The sequence below is a fragment of the Tyto alba genome, unplaced genomic scaffold, assembly GCF_018691265.1.
Source record: "Tyto alba isolate M040663 unplaced genomic scaffold, T.alba_DEE_v4.0 Super-Scaffold_6, whole genome shotgun sequence".
Taxonomy (NCBI): domain Eukaryota; kingdom Metazoa; phylum Chordata; class Aves; order Strigiformes; family Tytonidae; genus Tyto; species Tyto alba.
The window spans coordinates 6466857-6493491 of NW_024881327.1; the positions used below are offsets into that span (position 1 = coordinate 6466857).

The 26635-nt window shown below is 35.2% G+C and overlaps 1 protein-coding gene across 3 annotated transcripts in view; it reads right to left on the bottom strand.

Annotated features, from left to right (window-relative positions):
• Window positions 1-26635, bottom strand: part of RXFP1 (relaxin family peptide receptor 1) — a 50763-nt gene that overhangs the window by 15699 nt on the left and 8429 nt on the right. For 2 of the 3 annotated variants that reach the window (XM_033000222.2, XM_033000220.2), the window contains exons 2-5: window positions 16347-16502; window positions 3421-3525; window positions 2487-2592; window positions 1119-1190 (exon numbers count right to left, since the gene is read on the bottom strand). In XM_033000222.2, coding sequence (XP_032856113.1) covers window positions 1119-1190; window positions 2487-2592; window positions 3421-3525; window positions 16347-16502 — 439 coding nt within the window. The remainder of the gene's footprint in view (window positions 1-1118; window positions 1191-2486; window positions 2593-3420; window positions 3526-16346; window positions 16503-26635) is intronic. The other variant, XM_033000221.2, reaches the window with a different exon arrangement.

The window sequence follows — 26635 nt, forward strand, 5'->3', positions numbered from 1 at the left end:
AGTTTTACTAATCTGTAATCTAAATACTAAATTTTTCCTTCTGTTTTTCTTTATCTGCTTTGATGAAATAATGAGTTCAAAAATATTATCAACTGCAAACATTAAATCCTTTAAAAATAATTTTAAAGCATTATAGTGTTATTCCCTAAGTAATATTTAAATATAAATAATTTTAATTAAATTACATTTAATAAAACATCCAGATGCATTCCTGTTAAAAAAGCAGTAAGAAATCTGACATTGGCTTTTACAAAATGGGTCAAAAACTGATCTTTCTGAAAATGTACAGTTATCGATCAGAAAGGTATGAAATTAATATTAGAAATAAATGTTTTGTACAGGTAGATATGGCTATATTTCTTTTAATGTAGCTTTAAAGACTTTAAGGTCATAACGGCACTTAACTTTGTGAACACAAGATGGTGCTGCAGTACAGCACAGTTTCCTTAAAAGTTACACTCCGGTTATGTTAAATGTTAAGTGCCTTGAATTGGTGACATAGGGTCCCTTCTTTAGACTTTGGCATTTAATTCTTAATTTCATTAATTCTACATAAAGTAAACTTGTTAAAGGCTATGATTTTTGAACATGTCCATTACACATCATAAAACATAGCACAGTACTGTGTTGCCATAACATTTGACTAGTTGGGGCATTATCAAATTGATACCAGACATAATCCTGAGTAAAACCAAGAACCATGTGAGTGAGCTTCCCATGACAATGGGAAGTTTTAAGTTTCTGAACTTTTGTTTTGCAAAACAAATGAACTAAATTACTTTAATTTCTTTTGTCATATTACTGTTTGTTATGAATGTAACTTCCTTCAGACACAATGAAAGTTTAACATTTTTCTGGTATAAAATAGTCAATATAAAAAAAAAATATGCAGAAATCATGGATTTGCAAAAATAATGTTAAATAAAGCTATCTGAGCCAAACAGTTTACACAAAATTAGATGAGGTACTGGAGGGTAAGGCAAAACAGAACTTAGAGTATAAACTGAGCATTGTCACTTAGATGTTAAGCTCTGTGTGTGTGTGTGTGTGTACATGAGAGGGAGAGGCTGAATATTTAAGGCACTAAATAGATATCTTAAGTTGAAGCACTCCCTTACAGATTTTTAAGGTCTTGATATTTCTTGAAAATGTCAGCAGAAAGTTTCCTTAGTAGATTCCTCTGAAGAGACCTGTAGGAATGAATGCAGACAGTAAAACTACTCTCCCAGCTTCCTACAGTGCTGCCACTTTTGCTATTCAATAAGAGCAGCTTTCACACCGCTAAATGATAAAAGCAACATGAAACCATCTGAATACGCTACCTCTGTTTGTCTGAATAGTTGTATCTATTTAAGCAGTAAGCTGGATACTTTATCATCAAAAAATATTCTTCCATGTTCCCAGAGCAACTGACAAAATAACAGTTAAATCTAAGAGTTAAAAAGATCTGAGGATAAAATAAACCCCAGATTTATTTCAAACCTCAAATGCACATAGATCTTATTTCCCAGTGCATGTGTTCTTATGGCCCCATCTTCATTGGGCACTGACTCGAGTGTCTTGTCAAGGACAGAAATCATCCAGGACATGGTTGGATTAGAAGAGAGCCTAGCCCAAAAGCCAGATGAACTGACTCATTGTTTTTTTTCTAAAGTAGAACTGGGACATTATTTTTGAAGCCTTTGTTGACCCTGAGCCAACAGCCAGTTTAAACATGTATTTGACATTCCACATCAGTCTTTGTTATGAGGTATTGTGGTGTTCAAACATGGACCCAATTAGGGGAACCTCAGCCACACATGAGCACAAACTGGTACAGAACAGAAAGGTCTGTACCCCTGGCTCTACAGGGAAGGTTCTCGGGTGAGGGCACGCGATACTGCCCTCTGCCCACCACAGAGAAAATGGCCTCTCAATCAGTGATTTGCAAACTAAGAGCGATATCAACCATTCCCTGATCTCTTCAAAAAGTTTGGCTTACACATACATATCTGTATGATGACCTAGCCCAGATTAAATTCTTTTGAATAATGGTGTATTCAGAGACATCAGATGAGAACTAAAAAGAGTTGCTCGATCAGGTAGTTTCACTGAGTTCAAGGTTATTGATTTTATTGGCAGGAATATAGTCTAGAAATATTGGCAGGATCAGAGGATAATAAAAAGGTCCTAAGCATTGTGTCTTAAAAGGAAACATTTCTTTTGAAGATTTCTTTAGATTTCCTGAAACTGTTGCTAGCTCAAGTCACTGTTACAAACATGAAATGATCACTTCTCACAGAGCTTTTTAGTTCCTTTTCTCTCCTTTTATGCAGGGAAATTCTGAACTTAAAACATTAAAGGACTTGTCAATGGAGAGGCACTATGCTTTCACAAGCACCAGCTGAGCCAACTGGTTGTAATTATAAAGCTCTAGTTGTGAAAGGGCTGTAGGATTGATAGTCAAACCTGAACAGATCAAGAGAGCGCTTTTCTGCTCTACTTACATTATGGTTATGTTTGAAGAGACTGATGGGACAGCACGCAATTTGGCAGCATTGCAGAAGACCTCCAGCCCTTGGCAGGTACACTCTGCTGGCACCACACCAGCCACTGCATGAGAAAAAAGAACGTGGTTGTGGCAAAAGGTGGGGTGGGTGGTGTGATGGGATGTGGAGAGAAGGAATACGGTGGGAAAGAACGGTAAGCAGGAAGACAGACATAGCAGGCTGTGTTAAACAGAAATGAAGGCACGCGTTTTTACATGATTGATTCAGACCTAGGAAGAGCCTAACAATAAATATGAAGGGACACAAAAAATTGTTACCTCCTGACCTCTGTGAAAGAGCTTGTAAAAGCTCTTCAGCTTCAGGCTTGATGTGCCGGAGTATGGCATGGATTTTTTTGTGGCTCTTTTTTAGGTTAACCTGTCCTCTTATATTTACTAGAATGAGCAAAACCGTCCAGGTGAACACAGGATGAAAATGGGTCTGAAGGTCTTTGCTACCCTTGTAGCTTTGAGTTAGTGCTCATAGCAGACAGCAGAGTCAGAAAATCTCTACAAAGGGATGAATGCCTGCGGGAGTGGAGGGGCTTTGCAAGAATCATTTGATGTATGAAGAAGTGAATTTGGACAAATGTTGCCTTCTGTTCACTCTGAAACATGTGTGTTTCATGGTCTTTCCAGCAGTATTAATATACTCAGATAAACATTTATATTGTCCTCTTAATTGACATGTGTTTGACACTTCTCTTACAGAAAACGAATCACTCAATGGAACTGAAATTAGCTTCAATGCATTTGTTCATCTGAGACATTAATTCTGTTTTACTGTGCATGAAACTGCAGTATATTTCTCTTTTTGATAAGCATATTTGCCGCGTATTTCTTGCAAGGAATCATCAGTAATAATTACACAGGTAATATCTGTGATTACTTACAGCACTCAGGTGTCTTTGTCTGAAATGCATACAGAGATTTCAGCTTATTATATTTGTCCTTCGTATAATGTTTATCAAATTGCAGAGACCATCCATTGTTGTCTTCTAATAAAAAAAACACAAGTGGAAGACACATTAGAACAGAAATAGAAGGTAAAAATACCTTCACTAAATTTAGTTGCATCAATTTTTAGCTAAATAACATGTTTTTTCCAGAACATTTCATGGACCATTAGATGACCTTATCTTTATACAGCTGCCTAATTACACGTATCTATGGGTAAGATGCATAGTAGGAACAGCTTATTATACCTTCACCAACAACATTTTTTGGAACAGTTGCCTTGAAAAAGTATTATCTTTCACTTCAGAACTTTTTATTTACGTAGGACTCTAAAAATGAGAGGCAACCATATTTTCATGCCTCCTTAAACATGCAGGTTTTTCACGTTGTCCAGTGAAGCTTAAATAATTCTTATAACTCTGACTACTTCTTTCAAATGGATATTACAGCCTATTACAGAGGGCTTATTATTTCCTGAAAATCTAGATGAAGGCCAAATGAACACTATTTTTCAAGAGAATGGTTGACCTGGTATAACATATTCAAGTCAGTATGTTAAAGTTGTGCTTAACATGCATCTTCTTAACAAATCATTATTCCATATTACCAGTTTTGCCACTATGCATAGACATACTAGAACAGAGTGGTTTACAGCTATAAAGGCAAAAATTGAAGAGCAGACCTTTCCGTTCCTTCCCACAAATGGGAATTTCCAGATACAGTGGTGCTGGAAATAATGACAGACTTGTTTCTTGAAAGTCTGTCATGTATCTGACATCTATAAATTAACTGATCAGGTAATCACTTCCAAAACAGGGCACGAATACACACCACACACACACAAAAAAAAAATAAAAAAAAATTTGCCTTTAAAAGCCGTGACATGATTTGAGTTTTATTAATTTGAATTTGATCTCTCTTCAGCTTTGACAACACTCACACCCTTTTAGTTTAAAGTATCTCATTTAGCGAATATGAACCAGTAGCAGAAATACTCCTTAGGATGGCACTCACTAGCTGGTGAGTCAAAACATCAGTGATAACAGAAAGCATTACTTTGTAAGGATATCTACTCAAACAACATTTATATGAGAACTCAGGATGGCTCTGCTTTGCTAGTCATTGCAGTCTTAGTTTCACATTTATGATATGTTAGCAACAGTCTTTCCCCCTGCAATTTCACATGGTAATTATTTAGTTAAATACGATTCCTCATGGACATTTCTCTATAAACCTTTATATTCAAGTAAGCGTTACTCCTATATCTACTGGCTTCAGAATAGGCTGGGAGAAATAAAATGTATTTACTTCTCTGCAACTTTTCCCATTCTGAAATGGTGTCTCATTTTTCATGTCACATCACAACCCAGTTTTCTCAGCTAGGTAGGGAAAGTGCCTCGAAAGCCTCTCCTGAAGCCTGCCTACGGAGGGTCAGCAGACAGAGCTCTTCTGGGAGATGCCTGCCTCTTCACTGCCTAAGATGAAAGGATGTACTATACATGCTGATTAATAGATATTATGAAAGATTAAGTAACTTTAGGGAAACTATCTTTTATGTAGTTATTTGTTTGCTATGCATATATCTTTTCAAGATAAAAGATTCGAAACAAACCAAAATCTCTGCCTTCAGGAATTGTTCCATTAAGAGAAAAGACAGACTTGAAAAGTGCCTTCTTCACTCAAAAATTAATGTGACTTCATTTATGCCCTGCAAGAATGTCAGATTCCCACCCAAAGAAGGCATTTAAGCACATTTTACTAACTCCCTCAAGAGTACCTGGTAAGCTCTGATCTATTAGCAGTTTTGCCGGTTTAGATCATTAAGCTGATTTTCAGAAGCAGCCTCATGCATTTTGGACAAAATGAAAGGTGTTGGCAAACCTGCAGTAATATTGCTCCTTTCTTTTTTAAATACTCAGCAGAAGTTCAGTTTTAGGACTATCTGCAACATGGAATCTGTAATTGCTGAAGTGATAATAACAGGTCCTTTGCCAAGCGGTGAGTGCCTTATAAACCTACTGCCCTGTAGTTAGCGCTGTAATGAGGTTTCCCCTATCACTACGTCTGAATATTGAACCAGAGCACATCCATTGACTTTCGTTTGCAAGACTGGGCCCAGCAACTGGGACCTGGAGAAAACAGTGGGAATACAATGTACACAGAGGAGGTGAGATTTAAGAAAAAAAGGAATCTTTCATTGAGGATTTTTAAACAGAAGTTTATAAGAGATATATTTAAAATTAAATTATTCCTGGAGTATAATCATAACAAATAAATATTTTGCAGTCAGGAATACGGTCTCAAAATCTTTTTTGACTTTCTAATTCATAACTACATTCATGGAAAATTTTGGACAACTAAACATTTATTTGCAGATTCTGAATATAATTAAAAGCCATAAATTCTAATCTTCCTGTAAGCCAATGAACATATAAAGTATAATTTCTCTGCATTTCCCTGCTTCTGACACTGAAGACTAGATAGATGAGTTTTTATTCCACCTTTTAGTATTTTTAAAATGTTTTGCCATATGACAAATCATGTGTAAAAGGTGGCCATCACTGCACTTCACATCTTTAGAGAAAAAGGATGAGCAGTTCCTCCTACACTAATGGGAATGAGGGAGCAGTTCACTACTAAGGGGAATTCCATCAGCATTTTCAAGGAAGTTGAGAGGCAGCTGTGTATTTTTGGGTGGTGTTGTGGCCGTAAAAGAGAAGGGGAAAAAAAGCACAAAGAAAGAAGATGGATTAATTTATACTGGAAACATTCCAGTTGTCTGGAGTTTCTGGTCAGTTCTTTTTTAAATAATGGGCTTTACTCATGGCATTGATTTTCCTGCCTTATACTAGAAATACAAAGGCGTATCTGAATATAACAAAACAAGTTACTAAAAGTTTTCTGACCTTCAGAATTGTTTGCTTTGGGCCAAACTTTGTGCCCAAGCCTGGGACAGTCTTTATTTTACAGAAACTGTTCTGTCAAATCCCAGAAGAATGTATTGTTCAAATAACTATATTTAGTACAACTGTTCAGTGAAGCACTCAATGCCAGAACTGTAAATCACTTTGTGATCGTTTAGAGTTTATATGATAGTTTTGTGACCTGTTTACCTCTGTCGAGACAGGTTTCTCCAAACACTTTAAGAAATGACTGGTAATAGTACTGGTCTTGAAATCCCAAATCTATCATTTGGGGGAGTACAGTTCTGATGAGAAATTGTTTTTTCCTGAGCCAGCTCTAAAATAGATTATGTTGGCTGTACTTCTGTAAAAAATAAGATCTGAGAAAGCAAGACATCAGCAAATCTTCCCTTACATGGAATAAGTGAAATAAGTAATTGCAAACTGGACTTATCCGACTACAGGTTAATACACCGTTCCTTGTTAAAAGTTGTCAATTACAATTTCTGGTGAGAAAGGAATGAGAAAGACTATGTTAATCCTGCCAAACTACAGATCTGGATAATCCTTTCAGTGACGGATCCAAGAAAATATCAGTTTTGCTCAATTAAAAACATATTTCTTACTTAGTATGGAGTTTATGAACAGGACATTATCTATACAATTTTCCCCTTCTCTCAGCCACATCTTCATGGGTTATTATGCAGAGAAATGCTACCAGTTAAGTGCATAAACACTCTAGAGAGGCACTGTGTCACCTTTTGATTTCCTCTTTGCTGTTAGTGGTCATAACCTGTGGTCGTATTTCTTTCTGACAGTTCTTCAAATATACTTTCTCTTGCTGTAAGAAATGACTTCAGGCTTTTCACAAAGATATCTTTTAGTACAACAAGGATAAACCTATGTCCTCCAGGCAAGAAGCAATTCCTTTCAAAATGTTTACAGATGAAGGAATATAATTACCATTTTCCACACGGTTGGGGTATACTGATACAGTTTAATAACTTACAGTAAGACCAAAACCACACAGCGTTTACAAAGCGGAGTGTTGCAGTGCCTGGAACATTCAACTCTGGGAGTGAATTTCACAGCCACAATTTAGATACCCAAGTGGAAAAAATGAAGAACCTAAAACTGGACTCCTACCAGTCAAGGCAAAGGCGATTTACCCTACACCAAACTGTGTGCCACCGCACACCAACTGCATCCTGCTCCTGTGAATCAGCTGAAATGTAGCTTGCCCACTTACATGTGACAATGCAATCACTGAAAACCAGACAGGCATTAAATAAATTCAAATAAGGTTTATACTTCTCTGGATGAGCTAGGTTGCATGCTTACAGGAGTTTATTCTTAATATTAAAGAAACTTAGTTAATTTAGTGCAACTTTTAAGAAAATAGACAGGCACAAATTTCCAAAATATAAATATCTTCTTTATAATATATATTTATTTCTGTGAAACACTTGCATAGGGGAGTTTTCCAGTTTATATAATGATATTTTTAATCTATATCGATTAATCTGATTCTCTATTTTGTTTTGCTCAAAGTGTTTACAATTTTTTAAATAAATATGACAGAAGAAATTAAAAGGACAGTTAATGGCATGAATACATCTATAGACTCTTGAGTTGCTTGAAAGTTCCCTTAGCAGTAAGCCACTACGGTGGAGACCAGAATAGACATAAGCCTAGTGAAATGTAAAAGTTCCTCTTAGTTATCAAAAATATTTAAAGATGTCAATAATGAAATTGATTAAAAGCCTCTAGAATTTCAGCAAAGCTATTTCATTTGCTGATACTTATGCATCAGTGTGAACCTGATTATTTCAGTGCCATATACTGTGGGTGAATGGCAATGACAGTGAGAATAAAATTTTGCCATATATGAAAAATTTCCATGTGAAGCTTGAAAATCGGATCCTTTGCCGAGTATGTGCAACATTTTGAGCATGCTGCTGATTTCCGAGTGTTTTCTTTTTGCTTCATAAACAGGATTTACTATCTAATGCTCAAAACTGAATGGCTTCTCATACATATAAATGTCACATTTTAAGTATGATGGAAAAAAATGCCATGCCAGAAAAAGACAAGACTAACTATAGCATTATTCATTATTAGTATTAATTTGAAATATAAAGTCGTCAAGCTCTTCTGCAATGTGCTGAGGCAAAAATGGGAAATATAGACCCTCTGAAATTTCTCATCCCTTATGAGCGATCCTGTAATATTAAAACATATATCTTTTGTATACATATTTTGAAACATCCCATAGAAATTCAGATTTCTGCTATGGAAATCTAGAAGACGATTTAATGAACCTACAGAACTGCAATAATTCTCTGTAAGTTTATGGACCTTCAAAGAAACACATAGGAAAACAGCATGACATCTATATAGATTGTTATTACTTTCATCCTGTTGAATTTTATAGGCCCTTTTAAAAAAGCGGTAGTATGTTCCAACATATTTAAGAAGGCAAGACAGTCACCTGATGACTGCATGGCACACAGTAACAGATGAGGTCTGAGCTTCTAGAGGTAAACAGGCATAAGACTTCAAACAGCCGCTCCCTGCCCCAGTTCTTTTGGAAAACGCTGTGATTTCCAGCCTGTGAGCTAGACAGTGCTTAACAAACATCTATAAGTGAACTTTATAACTGGGGAGATGAATGCTGCCTTTTGTTCAGAGACTTAGGCCTGGAAGCAACACAATGGTAAATACATTTAGCCAGTGAAGCACTCCTCCAGAGAGTCAGAAACATCTTAAATTAAATCTGCATGCCTGTTCTTGCTTCACTGGCCTGGAAAAATGTGGGTATGACACTGTGATTAAAAAACAAACGCAGACACACTACAACCATTGCCTAACTGCCAAGAAAAACAAAACAAAAAAAGTTTTACAGAACTATCAGCAAAATTGTCCAGAAGCCAGATTTCTAAACACCGAGGAAACTTGTGCTCTCAAAACAGCTCAGACTACTTTGTTCAGTTAACTATTCTATATAATTAAAGACTCTACTTGTGGAAAAAATATAAAATGAAACACCCTAGCATGTTGTTCCTTCCATTCCCTTTTTTATTATCACTAGTAAGTAGAGTGGTAGTCAAATAGGTAACAGTAGTTGCTGTGTTTTTAATGCCCCATTCACAGTGAAACAATCCAGTCTACAGAGGTGCAAGGGATTAGGTCCAGTGCACATGATTTTGGCTTTGACATTAATAAGAACTCATGTGTTTGCATTTTTAACACTTCTTATGTTAAAATACTTTTTGTTACTTCTTATACGACTTATACTTGTGCTATTTGTACATAATTATTTCTTCTAGAGATTTGCTAGCAATAAATGAAGAACCTATCCCAACAACCAGTTCTTAGGTGAAGCGTAAGAGCTATTCAGTAGTGTGAAAGGACAGTATCCTTAGTTTAAACAAAGCATAAACCGTATCTACTCAATTCCCAATAGTGTGAAAGGACAGTATCCTTAGTTTAAACAAAGCATAAACCGTATCTACTCAATTCCCAATTTAGCTTAAGAAAAGAAGAATTAAGGCATTTAGTTATGAGAGCTATATAGCATAGACTGCATGGGAAGATACTATATTTCCTATCTCCTGTTTCTGTGACAAATTGTAGGAGATAACAACCTAGATTTCTTAATCTCAGCCAAAGGAGAGAAAAAAAAAAAATCACTGTTAGCATAGTGCTTCCAAATAGTCTTATCCAGTACTATTTAGGAAAGCTAGCACATGAGTCACAAATACTGGGTTTTTTGAAACAGCTTTTCAGTAGTTTCCTAACTTAGGTATGTAATGATTCTTTGCTCGCTCAAAACAGTGGGAGCCTTTGCATTGATTTTAGCGGAGTCAGCCCAGGTCAGTTCTCACCAAGCTCAGTCTTGCTTCATAAAACGTGTTGTGGTCAAAAGCCCAGGTGGTGTGGCTGAAGATTTTATATTGGTTTTATTGTTTGCATTTTCAATTAGAACAGAATATCATAAATCCAATAATTACATAGATTTTGACTGCATATTTGAGTACTATAAAACCCAAATGGAAGTTAGGAAAAACTTTTATTTTGAAAGCAGGACTATTTATAAATGAGTGCACCTGTACTTTACATCCAAGGCATTTTCAGAACCTATAACTACAGGATCCTGACATGTAGTTCTAAATATATCAAAGACAAAGAGTAGACCTTAATCGTAGACTTCAAGACATACCATAAAATATGTTTTCATACTGTCCAGGTAGGATGTAAAATCCAGAGTTTCCCCTGAATGGAGAAAATCTCAGTACCTTTTGAGACCTAATTATGTTTCTATATTTGTCCATTTACAACTCTGTACCAAACTAAATTGCAAGAGTTGATGGGTGGTTTTGGAACAAGAAACTTGAGGTAAGTTACACTGCAATTTACTGGGAGACTTCTCTCCAAGAACTGGTATCCTATTAACGTCACAGCAACTTTACAATTATGATGAACAAATCATGCTGACTATTCAGCAGAATGGCTGGAATATTAGGGTCAATTGTTATAAAGATCTTAGAAGATCACACAGGAAAACCAAACATTCAGTCTCTCAGTTATTTAAAATTTAACAGCATTGAGAATTTTTTCAGCACTTTGTAATCACCATATGACCATAAAATGGTAACTGACCCAGTGGTGTTTCTAGAAGAGATAATTACACAAAAGTTGTTAGACTGATAACATTACACTTTTATCACTGCATGTAATAGCAGAAAAAGTTTATTCAGCGAAAGCTGACTCTTATCTGGGACAAAAGGTTGCTTATGGAGCCCTCTAACTAGATGGTGTATCAGAGAACTTTAAAAAAGAAAATGTAAAGTTCTCATGTGTAAGTTATAAAATTTAAATACTTAATTAGGGAAGAGATTAAGGATATTATTTTTTTGTCTAATGCTACTCAGAGAGTTGATATTTTGAAAAAAAAATATCCATAGATGATTACTGTCAACATTACTTGTCTTCTGTCCAAATTTGTAGAGTACATTTATGTTATGATTTAACTTTTCATATGTTTTTGCAATTTGTCACATCTGTCAGAATTTGTTCATCTAAACAAACATGTGCTTTAAGATAACAAAACACATGTGGACTCAGTGAGAAGCTACATCACAAAGACTGTTCTGTTATTTTTGTTTTGCATTAAACAACTGCTCGTTTTATCTACTGTTGTTAGTTTTAATTTTTTTTTTTTTTTTTTTTTAATCATTAAGCATCACTGTCAAAGCAGAGATTCCAAAATGCTTCTTTCCATGAATATGTACTTGGGAATACATACTTGACACTTTTACTATGCCATTGGGCTTCAAAAGGCTTTGCCCAGACATTAGGTAGATCACATTAACAGCAATGTTGCAGCAGTAATGTCTCTGATATAAGAAACTCTTTACTTGTTTTAGGAACAATTTCCATGTCAGCACTGCCATAGCATTAGATGAGCATAATTTGTGATTATGCCTAGTGTTTACCCTTTCTGCTCACATTTAAAAATGCAATGAAGTAAACAACTGTTCTAATGTCCCACCTATAAATATCAAGTAGCTACAGAATCAAATCTTACAGCGGTAAACAAACAAGAAAAGATCTTCCCTGGAAAATTAATCTGAAACCATAATGTTTGAAATCCAACATAGTCTCTGTAGGAAAAAATACTGTCAAACTCACTCTGCTTTACCAACTTGAGCTTTAATCCAGCTTGGGCACAGAAGGATGCTGGAATTGCTATTTTTTTTTTTTTTTCCCCACACATTTTAAGCTTTGTTAACAGGTACAAAAATAACTCAAAGTGAAACATGTGATACGGGCTAAACTGTTTAACAATGCACTCAGTCTTTTGAAAAACTCTGTGCTTCAGAAAGAATGAGCACAGGACAGAACTGTAGAGAAAAAATTACTGCCATACTCAAGCCTAAAAAAGGATAGTCCTCAAAACCATAAGCTTTTATGACAAATTATGAAACTTTAAATCATTTTCATTTAAAAATATCATATTCATGACAAATTTGCAGAGACACCCACTTCTACTTGATGGACTAGGTTTTCAAGTTCAAAAGGTAAGGCTGTATTTTCCATGCACATTTAAGGTTATCTAGTGCTAGTTCAAAAAGAGCCTCCCATCAGTTTAGGCATGATAAATTGCTAGCCTCCTCCTCTTATTGCAGTTTACTATATCGCCTCAAGCTCTTCCCCATCAGGATATCACACACAGTATTTTATTGGTTTTGGAAACCCAGCTAGCTGACAAAGGCATGTGAGTTTTCAAAGATGAGTGGCTTCATTCTACTGCAACGTATCAGCCACAATTCACCCCTTTCCAGAAGTGGAAGAAATGCTGAAGTTGAGCTGACCAGCAGAGTGTCCACACCCTGAGGTTAAGCACTGACACACCAGTCTGACACCTAGAACCTGTTCCCAACTCTGCCTATGATCCTAATTTCAGTTCGTTTCATTTCTCCGGACTTTAGTTTCCTGTTTACTACTTGGACATGGAGATCATGGTGGAAGCTGTCGTGGTTTAGGCAGGCACCTAAAGAGGAAGCAGACTTAAAGGCGGCACCAAAAAGTCAACCTTTAAATGGTTAGCTCTGAACAATGATTGCAGCACATCTGAAAACACATCTCTGAGTGAGGATTCGGTCTAGTTTGTAATATTTATAATCACGTTTTGTTGTTACCGGGCATGTAGTGCATGAAACAGGACTAGTACTGCAAATCATCTCAAAGATTACAACAATAAGTATCTCTATAGGAATGAAGTGGGAAAGGAGAGAAGTTTATTTATTAAAAGAGGAAGGGGACAGAACTGCTATAAGATAGTTGGAAAGACTAGTTTCAGTATTTTCAGAGGCTTCTATCATGTTGGTCTCTTTTGCACTGATGCCTTTTACTTTTTGTTTCAAGGGCATTTGAAGACTTTTACAAAGGAACTCTGTTGGAAGTTCTATGTGTGCTTTTTAAGTCAGTTGCTTCTCTGTTTCATTCACTGATGTTTCTTAAAAGTGTTATTTCAGTAATTGCAGTTGCTGTTAATATTCAGAACATTTAGTGGCTTGTATTGGACAGCTGAACTTTGGATTCTCTTATGTTTAGAGTATCTGGTTTTTGTGTTTGTGTCTTTTTTTTTTAAAAAAAAAAACAGCAGTATTACGAGTTTTTTTTTCCCTTTTCTTCTGCATCAGTATTGTCCTTTCCATCAGAGAAAGAACTACTGTCCATGGCAGATTTTGTTTTGTGTTTCCTTATGTTATAATACTGGTTTGTGTATAAGATAGATGCAAGTCTTCACTATAACATTTTTCTGTAGGTTTAAGATAGAGTTTTATCATTACTGAAGAAGTTGTTAGTAAAGCAGTTTCATTACCTAGCTGTGTTTGAGATAAATGCATTAAAAAAAAAAGTATTTCTGAATTCCTTTGAGGGTCTGCACTGATTTTTTTCCCTCTCCACACTTGTTGGGTTGAATGTTGTAGACTGGCCACATCAGAGCTCTGATTCAAATTTATGCAAGATCCAAGCATTCAAGAATTTAAAAGTTGAGCTTCTTAATTAGTGTACCTGGTGGATAAGATTAAAATTTCCAGTGGTACTGAATGAAACAATTACTACACTGAAATAATTTAATTTTGAATTGTTTTTCTGTAACCAGGACCAATGAATTAAACTGAAAACTAGTTGTATATTTAAAAAATGAGTAGAAGGAACCAGATATAACTGGTGGTGTAAGGTAGGCATACAAAAGTGGTCCTGGGAAACCGCAGCAGAAAAAACAGCTAGGTAGTTTCTTTGTCTTGGGAGCTGGTCAACGAGGCTTCCTTTCTTGGATTTTAAGCAAGATGAATGGTCACAAAACAGAGCTATCCCACAAAGATCCCCACACTTACTACAGTGTAGGGTCATTGCAGAAAATATCATCAGGACTTTCCATATTATCAGGCAAATAAGTGACTCTTCCTTTATTTGAACAACAAAATTTGACTGCAACAAGTTTTTGAGAAAACATTACTGCTGAATATGACCTTAATGCATTATACGTGGCATGCATTTCTAAATGAGAATATGGGGTCAAGATATGAGAAAAACACTAATATCATAATTTTACCAGGAAGGCAATACCATGACTCTTCATCTTTTGTATGTTAGGCTTTCAGAAATTGAGGCTAACTCATTCTTGAATTGCTGTATCCAGTAGAGGATTCAATATCGCAGCCAAATTGTCTTGTATAATATACTGTCTTGTACATCCCGTTACAAAGCTGTGTATATCCTAATTGCCATTTGATCAAGCTGTACACTTTCATCAAGTCCTTGTTGGATTGACTTCCTGGTACTATACAGAAATGAAACATGGATAAACCAACTGTTTATGGTGCTTGGACATCTTAAATATGAGGGTATGGCTGTCAGCAATTTCTGCCACTGTAGAGCAAGATAATTACAGAAGAGGAATAGAGTAAGAGCCAGTTTTGTTCAGGATATTGATTACTGGCCATGGAAAGTATGTTTATGACATCAGCAAATGACATAAAACTATAAAAAGCTGCGGGTCCATTTGATGGGATCAGAACGAGAAGTGACTTTCATATGGAATAAGATGATGAAATTTGATAGGAATAAGATGCTACACATGGGTACAAAAATCAGCTTAATTGTTATACAATGAGAACAACTATACTATTTTCAAAACCTCATTGACTTTGCTGAGAATGCTTGTGAAAAATACCATATTTTGCTTGAAATCCCTTTCAGAAAATTTATTTCGGTGTACATAACTTGGAAGTCTCACTTAATATTTTTTATATATATATATTTTTTTTTTTTTTTTTTTTCCCCTCCACACACAGCTCTGATGGCAGCGTGCTGGGTTGAGACAGGCAAACAGTTCACCTGCTTGGCTCTGGGGAGCTGGAGGCAGTATGCAAGTCTGGGCACCGTGTGTCTGGCTGCCCTCCATGGCTACAGGCAAGCCACTAAGGAATAGGAAGTCTAGTTTCCCCATCTGCTGTGGATCAGCAGCTCTGGAGAGTAGCTCTGAAACTATCCAGGCTGTGAGTAATGTGACAATACCAGTAAATAAAATGTGCTAGGGCCAATTTTCTCTCCCTGCTCACAACCAAATGGCTAAGTTCTCTTCTCACAAAGTATAGGGAGGCCTTTCCCAGTCTGTCCCACCCTCTGAGCTGTGTCCAGGCACCGCGTGAGAGATGCTGCTCAGCACAGACTAAAGCTGTGCCAGGGCCATGCACACAAGCAAGCAGCGTGGACAAGTAAGTGCCGGTGCAAATCCCATGCCCCGGCCCGACTCAGTTTGCAGCAGGAGTAAAACCTGCAAACCAAGTCAAGGTCACGGCTACATCCAGCGGGGCCAGGAGTGACAAGGATCACAACAGCAGGCAGCAGTGACCTGACTACATGTATTCCCTGAGATTTTGACATTTCCAGACCCCAAAGCCTGGTAGCACTGCGGCTTGCACTGTACACTTACAGAGTCATGTTTTTTCTCCCAAATTAGGACATAAATAATTTCTGAAAAACCTTGAAAATTCTTCTAATATGTTTCCCAGCCAGTTTTAAAAGTCACATTAAGCTTTATATAAGCTCTGTTAGCACATACATCTACCTCTCCTCAGCAGAGATCTTTGCTAGATCACATACATCCATTTGTACACACCAAAATGACACATACAATCGAGTTAAAAGCAGAGAAGAAATTGGATAAACCGATACCCTACACAAGCAAAAACATGTTCCATCCTTCTTTCCTAGCAAATGGCTTGTTGGGTGGCCTCATTGGTTAAACCAAAGACCTGATGTATCCTCTGCAAAACATTTAATTTTCCTATTCCTAACACTCTACAGCTCTCTAGTGTGAGCACTACATGGGTTTCACTGACTGCAGGTGCTAGATACAAACAAAAGTCTCAACCACGTACCACAGTTGTCTTCGTCGGCCCGATTCCCACAGTCATCCTCACCATTACAGTGAAGTTGCTGGGGCAAACACTTGGTGATATTGCCACATGGAAAGTAGCCCAGGGGGCACCTGGTCCCAACTCCAGAAACATGATCTTCCAAAGAGTCACGGATGACTAATCAGAAACAGAAAGAATATGGTTACTTTAAGACATGCTCTTAATGTTTAAAGATCTTTGAGATTATGCTTTTATAAATACTCATTTGCATTTGAATGTGAATATCAAGTGATAAATACTTAGTAGTTCATTATACATGCAATTACAATAGTATACTAAGTACTTGTTAACTTGGCAGGAAAACATTTGTATCATTGCTAATTAAAATTTGCTTTGATATAAAGCAACCAGGTAATTCCTCCCCACGCATCCTAGTAATAAGAAGGAAATGCTAGTTATAGAAGACAAATGACCAAGATCATTATTTAAAAGGATTGTTTCACTCTCCACTAGAAATTAATTTATTAGAGCAATATACCAGATAAGATATGCAGATATGGATTATATTAATTTGTGCTGAAATTTTAGACCCAGACAGATAAATGCTTTTATACAAAGTGAGAATCATATGTTTTAAAATGTATTCTAATTTTAAAGCAATTACTAGATGTAAACTAATCCAGGATGAAAGAACAAGGAAAGTAAGATCAAATCTGTGATGTTGTTTTGCTGAAGAATGAGTAAGAAGACATAAAGCTGCCATTATGAATCCTTTGGAAGAGTTGTCAACCTAGTCCAAAAAATTTGGAGATATTGTTCAGAATCTACCACTCTGAAGTTTAGATACACAGATGCTGTTCTGCTAAGCCCGTGTTTTATAGGAAGTAGTTTCACAGAATACAGGGACTTCATTCATGAAGTGCTGAGGGGAAAGGTAGAGGGATGCTGATGAGGGACAGACAGGGCAGCTGGAGGACTCTACCTGTCTTCTGTTCCTCAGTTCTCTGTACTACAGCAGCTCCAATTACCCATGTTTCCAGGTGCATGATGCCTTATCAGTCCCTCCAGTGCTCCTGAGGGACAAATTACGACACTACCATTTTTTCTAGGGTAAGCCCAACTGATCTACTGCTTTTCTAATGGATCGCAGGGTGCCAACTCAGATTTCTTGTCTTATAAAATCTACTTCTTCCCAGAAGCATACTGTGAAGAGGGTTTTAAATTACTCTAGAATTAAATTTGTTCTGTCTTCAATATATTGGAAATGGAGAAAGGCATCATCAGCATAGAATGGTACTTAGTGCTCTTTGCACTCCTAAAGCTTCAGTAGTCTGCCTAGTGAAGTACCATTCTGCAAGGGCCTGCTAATTTATTTTTTAAAATACTTTTAGAAAGGAATATCACTTCCTCATTATAGATAATATTTGACTTAGTGGATGCTGTCACAAAAAAAAAGAAAAAGATAACAATTCCAATAGAAATTGTATTTTGTTTCATTGCTGTCTTAGAGTACTCTATACAAACTTCATTAATTGTGATGTGATGTTTGTTCAGATAGTAAATTGTTACTTCTGAAACATGTAACTATTTTCCCAGGCTATTTTCATAAGACAAAGTATAAATCTTTTATGCAAATTTCTCAGATTAACAAGGAATATGTTATTACACAACATCTGATTTTAGTCCTCATTTTTCTCCTCGACTAAGGGGTTCACCAGAAACTGAATCAAGTACTTCAGCTTCATAAGAAATCACTTCTGGAAGAACTTTCACATGTTCAACCCTTGACAATGTTTACAACTGTGTAAAATTGAAATGTAAGACCGGTATCTGAAGGAAACTGAGATATATATTCTGTAATTCCCCTATGCAGAGAATTATCTTTGCTGTCAGAAGTGTTCTGCATACAAAGTCATATATTCCAAGTAACTATCACCATATGATTTTAAAAAGTTGATTTGCTTTTATCAAGAACTGTAAAACCTATGCAATTGCTCAAAGAGACTTTTTAGCCTTAGTTCTTTACCCTTCTTATGTATTCGCACCAAAAATAAGGCTGTATTCTAATCTCAGGGTGAATTCACACTTGCTTGTTGTTCATAAACGTCTCTGCTATTCTGTGCTTGTATTCAGAACATTATGCTTAACCTGTTCCACCCAAAGACAAGTAGCAAAAAAAATTTTATGCAGACATAGTGTTAAGCAAACAGAATATGTGTAGTACTTTGTGTCTAAAGTCTCTTGTTGCAGAAAAATAGTCACAGACAACTTCAGTGCAGTCGTCTGTCACAATCTGAGTAACTACAGAAACACCTGGTAAAAGACAACAATATGGAAAAATTAAACATAAATGAAGAAAAACCCACCAAACAACCCCTTACATTTTGTAGAGCCCTTTACCTACACACTGGAGACATATTCAGACTGAGCTGAACTTTTTGAATAAAGAGGCTGATCTCTATGCAGTTTAAATTTCAGTTTATGGCATTTGTCTTCTCACAGTACCATTCAATGGATTTTCAAAATATTTTCCAGAAATTACTATTAATTAGTCAAACAGTATTAATCCCTGAGCTGATTAATGATTTTACTGTCACAGTTTAGAAATCATTCTTTGTGAAAGAGTACATAATCCCTCACTGTGTTTAATGTTTTAAATTCTCTGTAAATTTATAACCTTGATAATATCTATTCTGAATATCTGCATTGCTCATTCTGTGCTATGTCAGATTACCTTGCCATGTAAATATCTGCCTGGGAAAGAAGATAAAAAGGCATCAACACTTAACAACTTCATTCTAGTTGAATCATTGAAAGCACTGGTCTTTGTCCATTGACTTGTTAACCTCACTTTACGCAAAAAAAGACAGAAGTTTGGACCCTGCAGATTGCAGGAGATTTATGAATGGAAAACCCTCCAACCCTCTGAGGAAATATTTGGCAAAGGTGACAAGGGTAGACAGGAGATAAAACAGTAAAATTCATTGTAAAATGCTAGGTAGTATTCAGGCAATTCTCTTTTGGATTAAGGAAATTAAAACAGAGTCTTTTACATGAGGAAAATGGATAAGGATAGCACTACAACAACAACAAAGAACTATGCTTCTTATTTTGCAAATATAAATTTTACTGACACTGGAGTTTATCATGCCAAGATAATGATCTATTATGCTATCTTTGTGATGCAATATTAAAGGTGTCAACTTTTCCACCTGTTACTGATTTTCTACTATGAAAAAATTGAACCACTTTCCTAGTATCTTGTGTCATTGTCCATTTTTTTTTAACATAACAGATAAATGTCCTAACACAATAGCTCTGAAAATATTAATGATTAATTTACCACGTCATGTCACTGGCTGTTTCATGTTCATGTTAAATTAAGAAAAAAGTTATTTTGTGCTCCTTTTATAAATCCATAGGTTATGTCACTGTTCCATATGTGTATCAGGTTCAAAGGCACCTCTATGGTTTTATAGGTTCTCATTCACAGTTTTCCCAGGATCTCAGCTTTGCTTCTTACTGCCAAACGAGTATCGTAAAATCATGAAATCCCTATAACACAAAAGGGGTACCATCAGCAAACCCTATAAACAATCAACTTGAACGCTAATACGGCTTGATTAATATGTGTTTTATAATGCGTAAGTTTGGGACAATATTGTTATTTTACATAGCTGACAGAAAAAAAAAAAAAACTTGATGTCCTTTAGACATATGTCAAACATAGACTGATAGATAAAGGAAGAATAAAAATTTTTAAACTGTGTATAAATAATTTAGCTACAAAGATAGAAACTAGAGAAAAGGTGGAACTCAGGACAGAGTTGTTTAGGTCTCAATTATGAAGATGAAAAGTATAAATCTGTGACGGATGTGATTATGTCAGAAGGTTTGCTTTCACAGATACTCCAAGTAAAAAAATCTCTTTTTTGTATACCTCATACAGAAAATGATCTGCCTTCCATTGACATAGAGATAATTTCACACATTTCAGCTATACTGTACCAGCAAATTTTTTTTTCTCATAATGATCAAAGCAAATATTAAAATATTTACAGTGTTTCTAGAACAAATATAAAATAGGTGAACTGGTATCACTACAAATGGCTAAATCACAAACAAGAATCTTTCTGACAAGATGTTTGCCTTCTCAATATAGAATAATGTTTTACCCAGTAGCGCACGTTTATGATTCTGCAAATTAAATATTTCTGACTGTCATGTACTCAGGGTCCCCCTTCATCCCCCAATTCTTCTCCAACATTTGAAAAGAAAACAAGAATTCACATCATACACCTTTTAAGTTTGTCCAGACCTGCTACTTTGAGGCAGTTACTGCTAAGACAGATACCTGTGATCTTTCCTCCAGCTTGAAGAAAGCGGATAACTTTTCCTGTTAGTCCTTAAAATATAAGACTAATTTATCACTGATTTCCTTTTTTAAAGGAATAAGTAAGAGTTGGGTTGTCATCTAGTATGAGTTGGTAAGATCCTTTCCTCTGTTACATGAATGCAGAATTACTGGGGAAAAAACATGACAGTCGCTCTTTAAGCCACCATAAAATGAAATCAGAAGAAGGAATGCATTTGGGAAAGCCAAGAACAAGATAATCCCAGGAGAACATGGCTTTCCTTCCAACTAAATTGATTAATGAAGCTCACTGGTTTTGTTCAATCTTTGAAAAATAGCACAAAAATTTGAAAAGAGAGATTGGGTGACAAATGCTGTTTGAGAAACCAGATAAGGGACATGTCCCCTAGAAGAACATGGTCTTTACACAGTTACTTGCAGTTTCCATAAAACAAGTGAATATGACTGCATAATGGGAACAATACTGGGCTGATTAGATTGAGTTGTAAGCAATTAAACTAGTCAAAGCAACATTACTCATTGCTCGGTACTTGCTAGTCATGCCAGTCTCAACTGTACTGCATACAGGTTCAAATAAGGGTACATCATAATATCAGGAAAATATTTTTTGTATTTTCAAAAATTTGCATCACATGAAGACATATTGTCATGAGTCCAGATTGACTCTCAAATTCCATCAGCCAAATAAACTAACAAGTTTTTCTTCACTTTGAGTAAGTTATCAGTTTAAAAGTACTGGGGCTGAGGAAACCCATGGGGCTGAGGAAATCCAACTGTTTTTAAAAAGAAGTCCTTAAATGACAAGGACCAAGGAATGATCATGGTAATGAAGAATCCACCCCGTACTTATTATGCTGGCAAGTTATTTTATCTACAAAAGCCCAAGTTTTTCAAAGAGATCAATGCAAATTTAGCAAATGGTGGGGTTTTTATCACCCTACCATAACTTACTTTAGTTGCTATACTTCTAGACATAGTGGGAAATGGGCCAGAGAAAAAGAAGACTTAAAATATTAATTTGAAATGTTTGTTTTGAAACAGAATGTTTTCTTCAACTAGAACAGAAAGAGTCAAAAAGAAAACATTAAAGTTGAAATCAATTTTGTCTGTCATTTTAGTGCTAGCCTGAATGCTTCAAGATGATAGTTGATTAAAAAAATTCCTCTTCTGCTGAAAGGTATTTGAAGGACACATGAACTGGCTTTGAGAAACCTTTAGCGTAATATGGAGGAAGAGACCTCAAAGGCCTGTAACCTTCATTTTCAAAGCTAAATCATCAGAACAAGGCTATAAAACAAGTTTATAACTATTAATTAATGATTGAGAAAGGATAGTAGCTACAAGCACGTGACCAACTCTGATCAGAAGCATTTGGATCACCAAATGGCAGGGAAAAAAAAAAAAGATATGACATCTTGAAAAGATCTTTTTTTTTTTTATTTATTATTTTTAAAAATTATTTTGCTGTCTGAATTGGTCCATTACAACAAGATCTAAAAGTGAATGATACTTAGTTTAGTCTTACATTAATTTTCCAGGATTTGTTCTGAATTATTCAGCTCCTTCCCACTAAATAAAAGAATTTTGGAGCAATTTATGATAGAGACTAGGATGAAGTTAGTCTAATGTATTTCAGGATAGAAATATGAAGTTACCTTTTGCATGCTTTTATTTAACAGGTCTATTAGTGGGAATGTTGTTTTGTTTTTGTTTTTGTTTTTGTTTTTGTTTTTGTTTTTTTCCCAGCATGTAATTTTATAAAGACTCTCCTAAACCTGATACTTCTTTTAAGAAAATCTTTCTAGTGATTTCTGTGAATTTGTAATGGGAATCCCATACTATTAAAATTATTTTTATTAACATTTAAAAACTGTCCATAGATGGCATACTGAAAATTGATTCTAGTTTCATACAATAATAAAATACAGTTTATGAATTTGAATTTTAATGCTGTTAATATACACATTTGGAGTAACCCCATGGGCAAAACTTGTAGGCCAAAATAGACCTTGCTTTAGTGGCAATAGATACTTTAGTATTAATCCTTGATTCAAAGCATCAGTGGTTTAAAAGATTTAAACATCTTTACAGGGTCCTCACAGGAGTATAATTAAACTGTTATCACTACATTGCCTTTTCTGTAATTTACTCCTCTCATCCTTTGCTAATTGCTCAGCCCTGATGTCTATAGCATTTTCTAAATATCTGTATAACATATGCATCATGTGTGTAATTTTAGATTTTATTGGGTGCAAGTGACACAGTAGCATTCATTCAGAATGCCAAGCGGTTGCAACAGCTTCATTTCTAAAACACCAGCATTTTTGTATATTCTGTCTGTTGCTCTTGCAACTAGAACTACATTTTCAGTTTTATTGCATGACATTTATCTTTAGCAGAACATATATTAGATGTCATTGTAGGAATATGTAGTACTTGAACTACATACATAAGTTTAGGACTTATTAGTATAGAATATTTGTCTTTGTTAAACATAATACAGGGCAAAGGATTTTAGCACAAAAAATGCATATATTATGACTGTCTATATTGTATGCCAATATGGTAATTTTCTTGGATTTTAATTTCATATAGTACCTTTATGTCTTACTGTGTGTTTCACAAAATTTTAATTTCAGAAGAGTTTTCCAAGGCAGAAAATTTGTACTATCTTTTTGAAAATATAGACTCCAATCTCATAACAACATTACTGAAGTTAGTTATCAGTTATGCCACAGATAATTCAGTCTAATTAATCCAAATATAGTGCTGGAAGATCCTCTTTGTGTAACTGCCAGATAAATCCACCCCAGGGCCAGAAGCTGCCAGTAGAACAATTCAGACTGGTCATGTGGCACCTTGCCAGAGAATTTGGCTCTTATACCTTTTATGAATTTGTCTTTTTGTTCTGCTTAAACAGAACTTGAAATAAAAAGGTTCTGATGCACAGAAAGAGCTGAAAGAGATAATAATGTATGAAAAAGCCCCAATATGTAATATAATGAATTTTATCTGGAAACTCAAATTTTGTAGGGCATTCCCAGAGGATGAGGTTTCAGCACAATGTCTAATAAAGACACAAATTAATGAGCAGAGCCAAACTTTTCTGCTACTCATTTTCCCTTTTTCTTCCTCTCCCCAAATACACAGAATTTAAATGACATGCAGCTATTATTTCTGTTTAGAAATAAGTTTTATCTCCATGTTCTGACATGTATTCCAATGGAAAATACATCAACGTAGGATTTTCCTTTACTCTGTTTTTTTTACATTGGTGTAACTCCTCTGATTTCACTGATTTCTTTTCGCAGTGGTGCATTACCAAGTCTAAAGCTAGACTGGTGAAACACTAAGGATTGGTGTGGGTGGCGTTAAGTACAGAACAAAAATGAAGGCACCAATGTAAGCGTGTTAAATATGCTGTGCTAGTCAGTACCATCCCACTTGAAAGGCCCAGAAAGGCAATGGTTAGTCATCAAAATCAAAGAAAACTACCCTCCCAGGAGCTGATTCTTCCTCATAGCCACTGAGGAGTGTACTTGGGCTGGCTCTCTGAGCCCCAAAGATAAAAGAAATCTGTTTCAAATAATAATATTTTTCTTCTTCCTTTGAAACAGTGCACTTACGAGTTAATGATTTAAAGACATATTTTAAAAAAAAAAAAAGCAAAAAAAAAAAAAGCAGCTCTCTGAAGCTTCACACCAGGAATGGAATTTTTAATATTTTGTAATCCCAGGGAAAAATGTTTCTTATATAGCAGTATTTGCCATGTATCTTACATTTATTTTCCTATCTGATAAAATGCTTAGTAGTGAACTAATGAAGATTTGTTTGTTTCTTTCTTTCCTTTATTTTTTTTTTAATCTGAGCAATCAAATATTTTAAAATGCACTCCAGCCAAGAGAATTAAAGACATCTGGTTGTCAACAAATTAGTGTCCCTAAAGCAACAACCATTCACCTCATCTGGATAATCAGCATTATGAATTTAAATACGTAATGGCAATAGTTTGAGATAACTGTAAAGATATTCACTTCAGGCTCGTTTCTTTGCACGAGCTAACCCAGGCAGCCTTATGTAAGGTAAGCAAAAATGAAACGCTGATTAGTGAAAACTAAATTATTTAAATTATGAAACAACAGACATTTGCAATATGTCTCCTAGGTCTCCATAAAGAAAAGGCAGATTTAAGTGACTTTCATAACAGAATATTATATACAGAAGAGGAGTTTGTGTACATGTGCATTCATGAATGGAAGTAAAAAGAAATCCAGGAGATGAGACAGAAAATACTTGTAGCAAAGCCCTAAGAGAAAGTTGCAATGAAAAGGGGAATGAAATTAGAAAGTCACCAAACAGAGAAATTACTTGATGGTATTTGAACTGTATGATGTTCTGAGAATACATTATTTGTAAATGAGCAGAATAGCAAAGAATTACACGACTATCATTAACTTCTCATAACATGAAACAATCTAAAAGATCATAACACTTTACCTAACTTTTCTTAGGCCAAAAAGGGCAAAACTACCTTCCTTTTTTCATCTTCTCTCTCCCTCTCCCACCCCCATCCTCCTCCCCAGTTAAAGATTGCATAACTTAACTGTAAGTTCTTTTATACCAACTTTGGTATGCTCTTGTAATGGAAAAAACATAAAACAACAAAAAAACCCAAAACAAAATAACAATAAAAACAAAAACAAACAAACAAACAAACAAAACCAAAATAAAATAAAAAAAATCAACAAAACAAAACAAAAACAAAAGAAACAACAAAAACAAAAAAAAAAAAAAACAAACAAACAAAAAAACCCCAAAATACTGGTAGATTGAACATCTTGCAACATTGATGTTGGAGAAATAGATTTCAGAATAGCCAGCCTGACAACAGGCTAAGGAAAAGAACCTGAACAGGGGCAGTGAGAGATTTTATTTTCTCTTTCTCCATCTTCTTTTGCTCTTTAGTCTCTTATTTTGCTACGGGATTGCTTGAACTAACAAGTTGCACATCAGCCACAATTTCAGAAGCCACAATATTTTTCCTCTTCTCCCAAGTAACATAATCTTAAATAAATCTTCATAAAATACTCTCAGGTAAGACTTTTCTACCTAAGACTCCAGAGAGAGAAATGGGAAAAAGTGTTTTGGGAGCCCTACACAAAGTATTTGAAATATGAAACATAATATGCTTTTTTAATTCATTTTGCCATTAATAGGGCTAAAGGGATTTTAATAATAGTTCTTACAGTGGAACTAAGACAGCATAATTTAAAATGAAGCTCTGAAACGTACTTAAGATTAATTTTGTAACAATAAAAATATATATTTTTTTTTGGTGAGCCTGAGACAGTCTTATTTGATACATTTTATTTATTCACATACTTTTTTTACTAAGAACCATTTATAACTATTAAGAATTTGAATTTAATATAGAACTACAAACTCAGATTTGGTAGCTTGCTGTTCCCTATAAATCTATGAGATTCCACCCACCTGAAGTATTATAAAACTGGAATCCTTTGCTCTGTTTTGAAGTAAAATAATTTGAAAGTATTTTAGAGAATCTGTCCTCTAAAGCTCACAGGACTATATTGTGAAAAATTAGTCTGCAGACACTGTCCTTAAACAAATTAACTGTTACTGAATTCTGACTTACAAATATTTGGTTCAATTTAAAAATCACAAGTTTTTCAATCTATGCTATATTTTACTATGAGTAAACATAACTCATGGCTATAAATTGTGACACTCCAGTTAAAGCACCATAACCAGAAATTATCTCATGCTAATAGGATTTCTGACTTTCTCGAAGTGAATAATGTTAACTGGCTGAACCATGACCTGAGACATCTGGTTTATTTCTTTTGCAGGTTATATTAAAAAATGCATGCAGATTAATAAATACAGACTTTAAGATTGTAACTTCTAGATTTTA